Source organism: Poecilia mexicana, unplaced genomic scaffold, assembly GCF_051168715.1.
Source record: "Poecilia mexicana isolate PSO_F unplaced genomic scaffold, ASM5116871v1 scaffold_22, whole genome shotgun sequence".
Taxonomy (NCBI): domain Eukaryota; kingdom Metazoa; phylum Chordata; class Actinopteri; order Cyprinodontiformes; family Poeciliidae; genus Poecilia; species Poecilia mexicana.
Window position 1 is genome coordinate 22832221 of NW_028263391.1, and position 12608 is coordinate 22844828.

Below are 12608 nucleotides of genomic sequence, written 5' to 3' on the forward strand. Positions count from 1 at the left end.
AGAGCCGTGCCCAAAGCTGATTGAAAAGTGACGTGTAAAAAAGCTAAAAGAGTGAGGATTTTAAATTCTGTCAATATCTGGCAAAAATAGAGTATCTCTCAGTTGAGATCAGCCATGCAGTAACAGAGCTGATTGAAGAGCAGTGGACACCAATTGACAGTAATGCCTCAGATTGTAAACATGCGGATCTCATTTCATGTGGGACTTCAGGAAAGTTTGTTTTCTGAGTCCTGAGCTGCTGTTTTTAACGAGAAAAGTCTCATGGTGAGACGAGTCGGAGATGAAACTGAAACATGACGATAGGAAGAAAATGCTGCAATATTCGGAGGAATAAAACTGAAACTCTCTAACCTCAGCCCTACTGATCATGTAAACAGTGAGAAAAAGTCAGAAAATATGACAATTTAAATGCATTTTACCCATTCTGACAAAATGATTGGTCAAATATCCATCCAGAGCTTTATTTAGGGCAGCAGCTTCATAAATTAGTCAAAGTCCAGCATTTTTTGTGAGCTTCTTGGGTTGTTGATACCCTCCAGAGGTGCTTTCATTCACCAGCCCTGTTTAGTCCGTTTTAATCAAACTCCAATTCGTTTCCCTAAAAGTCCGGTTCGTTTGGGGAGGTGTGAATGTGCAATCAAACTCTGATCCGCAGAGAAACCTCAGTCTTGGTTCACCAAGTGGACCGGAGACCGCTCCAAAAGTAGGAAGCGGACTGCAGCGCAAGGCATTCTGGGTAAATACAACCACAACAAACATGCTAGTGTTGCGCTAGTAGGAAAAACAACTGGTGGTCTTTTACCAAAGACAAAAGAGAAACCCTACAACCGCTAAAATCTGAAGCTACGCCATTTTTATTTACACTTTATGAAGAAGGAAGCTGCTCTCAGTGTCTTCTTCAGAGATTTTTGTGTCGCTTCCTTCAGTGGTTCTCAGTGCAGCGCCCCCACAGGTGAGGAGGGGAACAGGTTCTTCAAATGGTTTGGATCGTTTGACACAGGGTATTGTGAACGAACCACACAGCTGAAAATGTAACAAATGTTACCAAATCGAACCGAGTCTACTGGACTATAAGGTGAAAGATATCAAAGTTTATTTCTAAATGTTTTCGAATTTCTTTTGTTGAGTGCAATGTGTTTCTTTTGACATCTCTTAGCCTACATCCTGTTATCAGACAGGTTAAGGTTAGGTTATTTCTTGATTTTTACCAATTTGGCAGTAATCAGGGGTGGATGTAGTTAAAGAAATTGAACTCAGTTAATTCATTATTTAACCAGGGGAGGCTGATTGGGGCTGGTAGCTTTGTTTCCCATTAATACATGGAACTATCATTTTAAAATATTTTTTTTTCTTTTTCTTTTTCTTTTTTTCACATTTTTATCGTTTTCTAATATTACAATTTGTCTTATGGTATGAAACATTCAAGTGAGAAAAAATGTAAACACAAAATGATTGTTTATCCAATCATGAAGTGCAAATTATTAGCACTGTTTTTGTGGCAGTGAAAAGATCGTTGCAAGTTTGCAACCTGCCCATCAACCTTCATGTTTCCCACTGAATCTGAGCTACTGGAGCGGCTGGGAGATGGTCGACAAGGAAACAACGAATAGCACCACTGATTACTCAGAAATCAGCTCTCCTGGTGGCCTTCTTCCTTTTTGCCCTCCTGCTGAGCTGCTTGATTGAGTTCACAGCCGAGGAGGGCAATCTGGTGCCCAAGAAGACAAATTAGTTTTACAAAAAAGAAAAACTAAAGGTTGGTGCCTGAGGCAGAAGGAGAAGAGCAAGGAAAGAAGCCAGACCTTTACTGAAACAAGTGAAATTTGAGTTAGTCTTTCCTGTGATGATTAGTCAGGAAATAAAGTTAACAAATCTCACTGCTTATCAAAAATTATGAAAAAATCTCAAGACTTTTTAACAATTGTACGAAGAGGGATTTCTGTTTTAAATTCATTATTAGCGGTGGAAAAATTACAATAAAAATCTAACAGTTGATTGATGATTAAAAGGATAAATATCACATCCAATATCAAAGTGTGTATTTTACTTAAAAATTAAAATCCAGCTTAAATAACTGATAAAATACTCAATAAACAAGATGAACAAATAGTAACACATCAACTAAATTCACAGCGACATTCTTGGAAAAAGTAAAAAGAATCTTGAATTTGTTTTAGCATGTCGGCTTTCAAAAGCTGCAACTTTGACTGGTAGAAGTGACCAGAAGCCACACAAATGGTGCAAACAGCTGCAGTTTGATAGTTTTAATGGCTAACACTCTTGCTTAATGTCAAAGAGCATCACTATTTTCAGCAAAATTAGTGTAATATTTTGAGAAAGATGCTGTTTTTTCTAATATAATCTACCTTGCCACGTGAAATGGGCAGGAAAGCAGAGTAGCTTGTTCAACATTTCATAGTTTTTTATTATTATTTTGATTTTTTGCAGGAGAGGTTTGAAGCGCTCTTCAGGATCTATGATGACCAGGTCACTTTCCAGTTGTTCAAAAGCTTCAGGAGAGTCCGGATCAACTTCAGCACCCCAGAGGCGGCGGCCCGCGCCCGCATCGAGCTGCACGAGTCCGAGTTCAACGGCAAGAAGCTAAAACTCTACTTCGCTCAGGTGAGGAAATGCCCAGGGGAGCTGCTGAATACATTACATTACATTACTGTGATTTATCTCCCGTGTTTCTGCTTATGTTCCACTTAGTTTCCATCTAAATATAAATAAAAGTACACTGCAAAAACACAAAATCTTACCAAGTAGATATTTGCGTTAGAAACTAGACCTAAAATACTTGATATTTTGTGTTTTTGCAGTGAAGCAGGACAGTTCAGGGTGAGCCCCTCTCAGGGTTTTGCATCGTAGGAAAATATGTCAAAAAAGCTTCCAAAAAGCTTCACCCACTATGACCCTGCAGCACCTTCTTGTACTTTGACGTAAGAGGATTATGGATTTTAGAGCTCCGATAAAGGCCTCATGTAGGTATTGTAATTACAGCAATTGCAAGCTATCAAAACGCCAAAATCCCTTTATCTGAACAAGCTTGCTATTAAACATAAGAGGCCTCAAACTGTGACTTTTTGTTAGAAAATTGCACATAAAGAACTCAGGAAGTCTAAAAACTTCCTCAGGTTCATGGATCTTATTTTGTTCTTTTTATTTTTTGCAGACATGATATGTTTTCTTGCTCATTTTACTGCCACTCACCTCTTCCGTAGAGGAACAACACGCGTCATGTGTTTGTTTTCCGTCCAACAGATCCAGAATGGCGATGAAGACATCGACAAGTCGTATCTGGCTCCTCCGCAGCCGGTCAAACAGTTCCTGATCTCTCCACCCGCCTCTCCGCCTGTCGGCTGGAGTCAGAGCGAAGACGCCACGCCCGTCATCAACTATGACCTGCTGTGTGCTGTGGCTAAGCTCGGACCTGGTCAGTACTGCTTTGTAATTGTTACTCTCATGGAAAAATGAAATGAGTTTTTTGCAGTAGTATTGAAATCAGGGCTGGGCAATATGATGTAAAAATAAAATCTTTAAGCTTTAAAGTAATCAGAGGAAATATGAATTGACTCACTTTTGCAGATTTTTTCTTTCTTTTGGGGGTTAAAAATGTTGAAAACCACATAGTTTCCCTCCCACTTCACATTTATGTAATGTTTTTGTTTTGGTCTATCATGTAAAATCGCACTAATACTTTTGCAAGCCTTTGTAATTAATTTCCTCAAAGCTAGTGTTCTCTTTTAAGGTTGTCATGAATCTGTTTCTTTAATGAGCTGGTTTGGATGCCTTGTCATTATAAAAACTTCCTTTAATGGTGAAAATCTGAAAGCTTTTTGAGCTCAGATGTCTACTGCTGCTGCGTTTTGCACCAAGCCCGGTTTCTGCAGTGATTATTAACCATCTGTATGCATCAGACTGCTGACAGGGTGCAAAAGTAACACAGAAAGCTTACAGTGGAGTGTTTAATCAGGCAGAGGATTGCACAGCTTATGCAGCAATGAGTTGGTTCTGCTAAAGTTTGATTTTGCAGACTTGCATGTGCTGCAGCAGTAATGTGAGGTCAAACACAGGGCGTCATAGAGCAGCTCTGCAGCACAATGTCTTGCAGTCATCGACTGTGTTTCTATTAAAAATGTGCAAACTGAAATTACAAAAATAAATTTGCTTAACTGGAAACAACAATTTCGAAAAAAAAAACACGTTTTTCTATAAGAAGTTTTTCCTCTAGGATGAGGTGGTTTTATCGAAATCAATGATCTTTTGACGTCACATGATTAACAAACGGATGTTACTACTGGCGAAAATGACGAAGAAGACTACAGGAAGTTGTAGGAGGAGGATGGCTCAATCTCACAGCATTGCACAGTTCAGAAAAACTTCAGTATCATTTGAACTTATTGAATCAAATACTCTTCTTTAAAATCGTTAACTACACTTTTCTCAAAACGCCGCAGACAAGGAGAAAGTGTGAATAAGACGCCAACGTTTCCACTAATGGCTGAAATATGAATATATTTCATGTAAATGTTTAAATTTGTCAAGATTTTTAATGACTTATCATTTAAAGAATTGCTTCACATGTGATTTTAATTTCATTTCTTATTTAATGTAAAGGCAGCAAATGCAGATTTGCGCACATTTGTATTGAAAACACTTGTTTTGCAGATTTTCATCAGGTTTGCAGCAGCTGTGTGGGATGAAAAACACATTTCCAAATCTGCTTTCGGCTGAATACTTTTTATTATCTCCATCAAAAAAAAAAAAAAAACATTATCTCAAACAAACACTCACACTCACACAGGCAGCGAGTCTAGCTCAGACGGCCACTTTGTGCCGTTGCCATAGAAACACGAGGCATCAGGAAATGGCTTTGTTTCTCGCCTCATATCCTGGCGTCTGAAATCAGATTAGGGCGCAGCGCAGCTCGGTGGCTCCCTCTGTCTGCCACCTGCTGTAACTGCAGCACTCCGTTCGCGCCCCATCTCTGTGTTTGGCGCCGCAGCACCCATTTCCCTCTGCCTGCCAGCTGCCTGATCGCATCTACATGGCAACCGAGATACAATCTAAGTGTGTTTTCAGTCTGAGTTCATCTGGATTATTTTTGGAAGAAGCTTTTTGTTTTAGCTTGATGTTCAGTTTGGCTGGTACATGCAGTTCCCTGCTAAAGGAGTCACTCCCTTCTCACCTGGCTTTACATTTGCAGAAACAAATCTCTCCGTGTTTCCAACAGATCAACACAGTTAAGTGAATAATTGTAAAGCAGGAAAGAAATGATGCACAGTTTTCAACATTTTTTTCTTTCAAATTGAAGAGACTAAAAAAAATTGCTCATTCTTTGCAAAATGAAAATTTCAGTTTCACTCAGATTCATTTTTAAGTCTTGCAGCAGATTCTAGATTGGATTTAGGTCTGGGCTTTGACTGGGACATTCTGGATATGCTTTGATCTAAACCATGCCATTGTAGCTCTAGATGTTAGGTGTCCCAGTGATTATTTTAGTAATCAATTATTCTGAGGATTAATCACATTTAAAAATTGTCACATTCAGTAAATTTTTCATTGAACCACTCAAGATTATTTTCTAAGACATTAGAAATGCTGTCAAAATACAAATAAACGCACAAATCTGTTTATTTTTAATAAGAAAACAAACATTTTTTGCCAAATATAATGTACAGCTGACCTGTTGAGTAGTTTTTTAAATAACTGATTAATAACTAGAAAGAAAAAGGTGTCTAAGAAGATTTTTTTACCCGGTTCAAATTCACAAAAGAATGTTATTGAGTTGCATTTTAGTGCTTAAGTGGTTAAATCAAAAAACTGCAGAACTCCAAAAACACAAAATCTTACCAGTTTCTCGTTCAAATATGTAAGTACACTTGAAATGATACAAACTAACTTACCAGTAACTTTTCTGCAAGATAATTAGCTTAATTTAAGTAAATAATTCCTAAATATTGATGAAAAAGTTCTAGATCCACTGACAGATTATTATAACAAAACATTTCTCCATGTTATTTGGAGTTATTTACTTAAAACAAGTTGAAAATTTACTTTTCTCACATTTCAATATTTGCACTAGAAACTAGACTAAAAATGCTTGGTAAGATTTTGTGTTTGCAGTCAATGTGCCATTTCTTTATCCGATTAATCACATATTATGATGATTAATCGTCAGATTTATTGATTAATCAGTTAATAAAATAATTGTTAAATATTAGAATACTTCATTATTCTTGTCATTTTATGATGTAAAGCTGAAATGTGCCACATAAATAAGCTTGATGGATTGATTGATTGTCTTCTTCTTTCCCCTCCAGGTGAAAAGTACGAGCTCCACGCGGGGACAGAGTCCACCCCCAGCGTGGTCGTCCACGTGTGCGAGAGTGAGACGGAGGAGGACGAGGCGGTGCGGCCAAAGCAGCAGATCGTCCAGACCAGACGTCCCGACGGGCCTCCCGCCGTCTTCAACTAAACGGGGGGACGGTGGGGAGCCTCCGCCCCGACCCCGCCTCCTCGGCCTCCCGACTGCGGCGCGGCGTCCGCACCCTTTAAAAAAACCCGTGACACACCTGCCCCCCCTCCTCTCTCTCTCTCTCTCTCGTCTCTGCACTCACAGAGAGCGTCGACGCCCCTCATTTCAGTTCAACTACAAGCGAAAAACAAAAACATTGCTTCGAACGACGGCGTTTGTGGTGGAGCGCGGCGATGGAATGAGGCGGCCGGAAGGGAATGGATGACACACAAACACTCATCACATTCTGCGGACAGCGTGGGGAGCGGCGGCCTGGCCTCCCACCCACCAAACTCCCCCCCTCCTCAGTTTTCAGCAACACGGGGGGCGAACATACCTGTCCGAACACAGGCACCTGTAACGTATCACTCCCAGCTGTCATCGCTGCTCGTCCCTCACCTCTTCCCTTCATTTGTACAACGATCACCCAGGACATTTTGTTTTTCCTTTCAAGATATATTAGACTTTCTTTTTCAAATCTGCTGTCTTGCATCAGGACCGAGTGTGTGATGTTGCCGCTCCTCTCTGCATGTATATACTCTGTTATGAAAAATATGTACTGAAACACAAATACTAACAAGTCATACGAAGAAAAAGGAACCTATTTAACGTCACACACCGCACGAAGCGCCATACGTGACTAACAAAGATGCGCTGGATGTTTGACTTTCTTTATTTCTGCTTCTTCTTTTGTCTTCTTTTTTTATTTGAAAGGTGTTTTTGCTAACTAGATGTGTATTCATACTCTGTATTTGATAACCCAACAATTTTTGCATGCCTAGTTACTTCTGGAGACGAGAAGCTGAAGCTTTTTTGCTATTGTTCGTGATGGCAGGGAATTGGTGTTGGCGGCGAGTTTTGCTAAAACTTGATGGATTGGAAAACAGTTCATCCCTCCTTTTCTTAAAGGAGTTTTGTGATATTTGTGTCTCTTTTTTTAAATTGTATTTTCACATCCCTTTCGTTTGCTTTCTGCATGTCAGGTTTTCTGACAAACTGCTTGTTTTGCACTGAGAATCTCTTTCTCTCTCTCTCTCTGTGAATTGAAACGTGCTGCTTCTTGCCGTGTAAATATGTCAAAATGGTTTCTCTGGTTCTTTTTGCAGCCGACTGATGCAGGGGAGAAAAGAAAAAACATGAAATGGACCGACCAAAGCATTTATTCGCAAATGGATTCTTAGTGTTTCTTTGCATTTCTCACCTGCTTGTTTAACCAGATGAAGAAACATGAATAACTGCTTGTAACAGGTGTCTGAATCTTACGTCATTTGGCAGCTTTATATCTGTTTGGCTGTAAAGCATTAAGAAAAAGACGCGTCTGTGTGTATGCGAGTGAGTTTCTTCTTTATTTGAGGCAAAGCTTTTATCTCAAGCTCAGCACCTGGTCAGCCTTTTTCACCAGCACATTATATTGCAGTGAGTGAAACACTCCAGTGAACCCTTTAGGCCTTTTGGATCTATAGGAGCGAGCTGCTGGGATGCATGTTCACCTGAGGCTTGACGGGAAGCAGGACGGCGCAGCAGAAGGAATTTAAAAATATATATCTACTTTGTGTTTCTGTTTGTCTTAAGCATCTGTTTTTCTGAGAAACGGCTCTCTGACAGAGTGAACGTTTTACTGGAGCCGATGCATTTCGATGGTTTAAAGGAAAACGCAGCAGCAGAGCATGAGGAAACGCATTTCTTTTTATTTTTTACTCTGTAATCATGGAGATTTAAACTGGTGCACTTTGGTCACAGTCGAGAAGAAGATGTATATTTATGTACATATGCCAAGTGTTTTGTTTCTTTTCTTGCTGAGGTCAGTCTCAGTGTGCAGTTTGTTACAGCTTTTCCTTGGCTTTGTTGTAATGGGGAGAAAAAAAACATTAAAAAGAAAAACAAACAAAAAACCACATGTAACCTGAAGATGCTCGATCAAAACCAACTGTCTTGGTGTTGTTGTTCGACATTGACTCGGTTTGAATGTTTCATTTACTTCTGGGGAACTTAAATAGCTCAATAATACTGTTAATACTGTCACTGTTGTAACGTTTCTGTTGAGATCTGAATATTGTCTGAATATCGTAGAAATCCAGAAAACAACGTAGCAAAAACAAGCAATAATTTACAGTTGTATGATACCAGTATGTGTATTTTACATGTTCTGTACCTATTTCTCAGACATGGTCTCTCTGTCTCTGACAGTTATCTGCTTCTGTTTGTGTAGTAAGGAAGTCCATTTGTTTCCCATAGAGAAATACATAAAGACTCATTTTTAAAAGCCACGCCTTTACGTCCTTCATTTTCTGGGTGTTTTTCTGCTGCAGAGAAAAACTTTCGATGAGTCGGTTCTGATTGTCAAGTTTAAAAAGAAATCAGATGGAACAGATGGTTACTTTTTGGGGGGCTGGTTAATGCTTTCAGACAAAACTGCTGAAAACTAAAACAAACGCACAACAATATCCTTAAAGTTGTTGCTTATTTAAAGGATTTAATAAATGATTAAGTCAAGGATGCAAGCAGGAGGATTTTTTGTGTTGCTGTATTTTACAGCTGTAGTTTCCTCCTGTGGCGGTGAAAGAAACAACAGAATACCTCCACTGCTGCTTTCGCAATCGGCACAACTACAAACTTCATGTCTGCAGCACCTGTGACGCAGCTGCAAGACAAAGAGCGCCACTCATGAGGTGAAAAGCGCAGCAGCTGGGAGGTGAGGCTCGAAAAGCCCCTCTTTCTCTTCGTGGGGTGCGGATCGGGGAATTCCTCCTCACAATGAGCCTCACTGTTGAATGTGTCGATGTGTGCACACCTACCAGAGATCAGGTTAGCATGGTGGGTGCTAGCCGGCCCAGAAGCTTCAGGTGTTGTGCAAAAGTTTTCACGCTCTGCAAACATTTTCGCAATTTCTCACTTTACAACCACAAATTTCAATGTTTCAAATGTGGATTTTATGTAGCAGAACAATAGAAACTGGTTCTTATGCGAGAATAAGAGCAAAATGATTCACTTTTTAAATGTTATGAATAATATGAAATTAGTTGCGTCCCTTCAATCGATGCAAGTTAGTGATTAATGAGTTAATCTAAAATCGATTGACTAATGATTGATTGGCAGAAATGTTCATAAAACTTGAGTTTTCTCTTACATTGTGAGAAAATCCATAATATAATAGTTATAGGTTTTCTCATGAACCATAACTTATATTACTAGTTATGAGTTATCATAATGGCATACTGGACCATGCTAAGAAAATAAAAAAAGAAAATTACAGGAAAACGTCATAACATTGGGAATATGGGAATTAAGCCTTAATATTTTTATTTATTGTTTATGTTCAGAAATTCTAACTTGTCAATCAAGTGCATGACTCCCAAGTGTTTTTGTGCAAGAAACAAAATATTACTAAATATGTTTGGTCTAAGGGCTGCACAGTGGCGCAGTTGGTAGAGCTGTTGCCTTGCAGCAAAAAGGCTCTGGGTTTGATTCCCGGCCCCAGTCTTTCTGCATGGAGTTTGCATGTTCTCCCTGTGCATGGTGGGTTTTCTCCGGGTTCTCTGGTTTCCTCCCACAGTCCAAAAACATGTCAGGTTAATTGGCCTCTCCAAATTGCCCCTAGGTGTGAGTGTGCTTGGTTGTTTGTCTCTGGCAACCTGTCCAGGGTGACCCCACCTCTCGCCTGGAACGTTGGGTGGAGAGGCACCAGCACCCCTCCCAACCCCACTGAGGGACAAGGGTGTAAAGAAAATGGATGGATGGATGGATGTTTGGTCTAGTTCAGGGGTGGGCAATCCAGGCCAATCCTGGTCCTCAAGGGCCGGTGTCCTGCAACTCTTAGATGTCTCCCTGGTCCAATCACCTCCTCGGTGCAGTCAGGTTCTCCAGAGTCCTGCTAACGACCTCATTATTTGACTCAGGACTAGTTTCTAGTGCAAATATCTTGAAATAAGACAAAACTAACTTACAAGTAACTGTTCAGCAAGAAATGCGAGTTTGTTTTTAAGTCAGTAATTCCCTAATTTAAATTTTTTTTTAAGTACTAATTCCTCTGGCAGCATATTTTTACTTCAACAATATATTGTTTTGCAGTGCACTTTATCTCTATAAATTGTCTTTTAAAAGCTTAAACAGCCAAAGCTGTTTTGCCATCGTTTAGTTTTTTTAAGCGTTGTTGAAGACCCTCTCGAAGGATTCCTGTCATTCTTACTGAACAGACTAGAATTTCCTGAAATCACATTTTGACAGTCATTGTTGTTCCTGCAGGTCTGAATGAAAACACAGTGATGTCTGCAGCAGCACCACTGGATGGAGACTGATGGATTCCCTTTTCTATTGTGGTTTTCCTGCCTTGTGAAACCTGACCTCCACCTTTTAAGCTCTTCACGGTCACATAATGGGACACACACAAGCGGGTCATCCGCATCACTCTCGTCCTGTTATGGGATTCCTGACAATGCAGGAGAAGTTTAGTTACACTGTTTTGTACAAAAGCAATGATGCTGCTTGCTTTGTCATGATGGGCTCCACCCAAACCCTGGAGGGAAAGTGAAGCTCGATCCTGGAGCCGCAGACTGATGACGGCGATTCCTGTGCAGGGAATACCTTCAATACTGAGCGCTTAAATGGAGATTATAAGAGAAAAAACAGGAGTGATGCATGTTTTCTCCTCCATCCAGTACCTTTTGGACACGTTAGTTAATTTTCAACTCCATTCAAAAGGTGTTAGTGCAAAGACTAGCAGGTTTATTACTCTGATGCCTGGTTTAAGCTGCATCCCCAGAACCAAACATGGAGAAGCAGCATTCAGTTTTTATGCTCCTCTGATCTGGAACAAACTTTCAGTAAACTGCAAAACAACCGAAACACTGAGTCCCTTTAAATGAAGACCTGTTTGGATCTGCCTTTGATTAGCAGTAAGTGGAAACACTGTAGCTGCATTGTCATTATAAATGTGCACAAAACTGAAGTCAATATTCCACTAAAGTAGAAAAAACATAATTTTACAAGAGACACAATTAAAATCACACATAATGAAGTTTGTTCACACAAAAAGTAATTAAAAACATGATTGTCCAACGTGATCAACAACACCTGGTTGTTGATCACATGACTTGTGTGATGCAGAAAAAAAATATTCCATTGTTGCTTTGCAAAATAAAACAAAAAAAACGCATCTCATCCTGGAATAAGAACTTTTTATCGAGTTTTTTTTTTAATCACCATGTTCCCATTTTTAAAATGTCAAATTATATGGTCAGTGGAAATGCAGCAATTAATCAACATATTATGAGCTCAGTACAGTATCAAGTAATTATTTTTTACAGCGCTCTACTTTTTACTTTAACTTGAGTAATTTTATCATGAAGTATTTCTTCTCTCACTTGAGTAAAATGTCTGGATTTTCTGTCCACTGAATGAAAAACAAACGTTTTAACAAAACTCCACCAGACTCAGACTCACACCTGCAGTTTCTGTTAAAGTTTCATAAATTTTTTATTGAAAGAAACTGATTTGGAAACATTTTCCTTTTGCTTAATTTATTTTTCGGGGGTGGGGTGGTGGGGGTACTTAAATTATTATAATTTTTAATACTAAAATTTCCTCTGAACTTTATTTATTGGCCTGTCTGATGATGTAATCTTTAAATATTAAATGATTTGATCAGTTAATCAATGCTTGAGTAGACTTTTTACCAAATACTTTTTTACTCTTATTTGAGTAATTTTTTGGCTACTACTTTTATTTGGGTAAAAATATGTTGAAGTAGTGCTACTTTTATTAATTAAGCACAACTTTTGGCCACTCTCCCCACTTCTGCATACTGTGTTGATGATGTCATTTGATCAAATATAAAGTTTATTGCTTGATTCATAAATAGTGACTGTATTACATCTTTATGACGTAAAGTACTTTTGAAATGTGCTCTACAAATAAGCTTAACTTGGCCTACAAACTGATTTATGATTTTATTGCATGCAGACTTCAAGCACTCTGCACCTTTTCATGTGAGATGCAAACATGACACTCTGCAGAGGCCCAGGCTATGGAGAGAGCAGCTCATTTTGAAAAGGCACGCCTACGGGCCGGGCAGAAGGACCAGAAAAACCAGCTG

General features: G+C 39.3%; 1 protein-coding gene across 3 annotated transcripts in view; it reads left to right on the top strand.

The window, feature by feature from the left end:
• The window catches only part of rcan3 (regulator of calcineurin 3), a 42432-nt gene extending 33648 nt beyond the window's left edge, over positions 1–8784 (top strand). For all 3 annotated transcript variants that reach the window (XM_014983455.2, XM_014983456.2, XM_014983457.2), the window contains 3 exons: positions 2449–2622; positions 3262–3433; positions 6324–8784. In XM_014983455.2, coding sequence (XP_014838941.1) covers positions 2449–2622; positions 3262–3433; positions 6324–6478 — 501 coding nt within the window. In that variant the 3' untranslated portion in view covers positions 6479–8784. The remainder of the gene's footprint in view (positions 1–2448; positions 2623–3261; positions 3434–6323) is intronic.
• The last annotated feature ends 3824 nt before the right edge of the window (positions 8785–12608 follow it).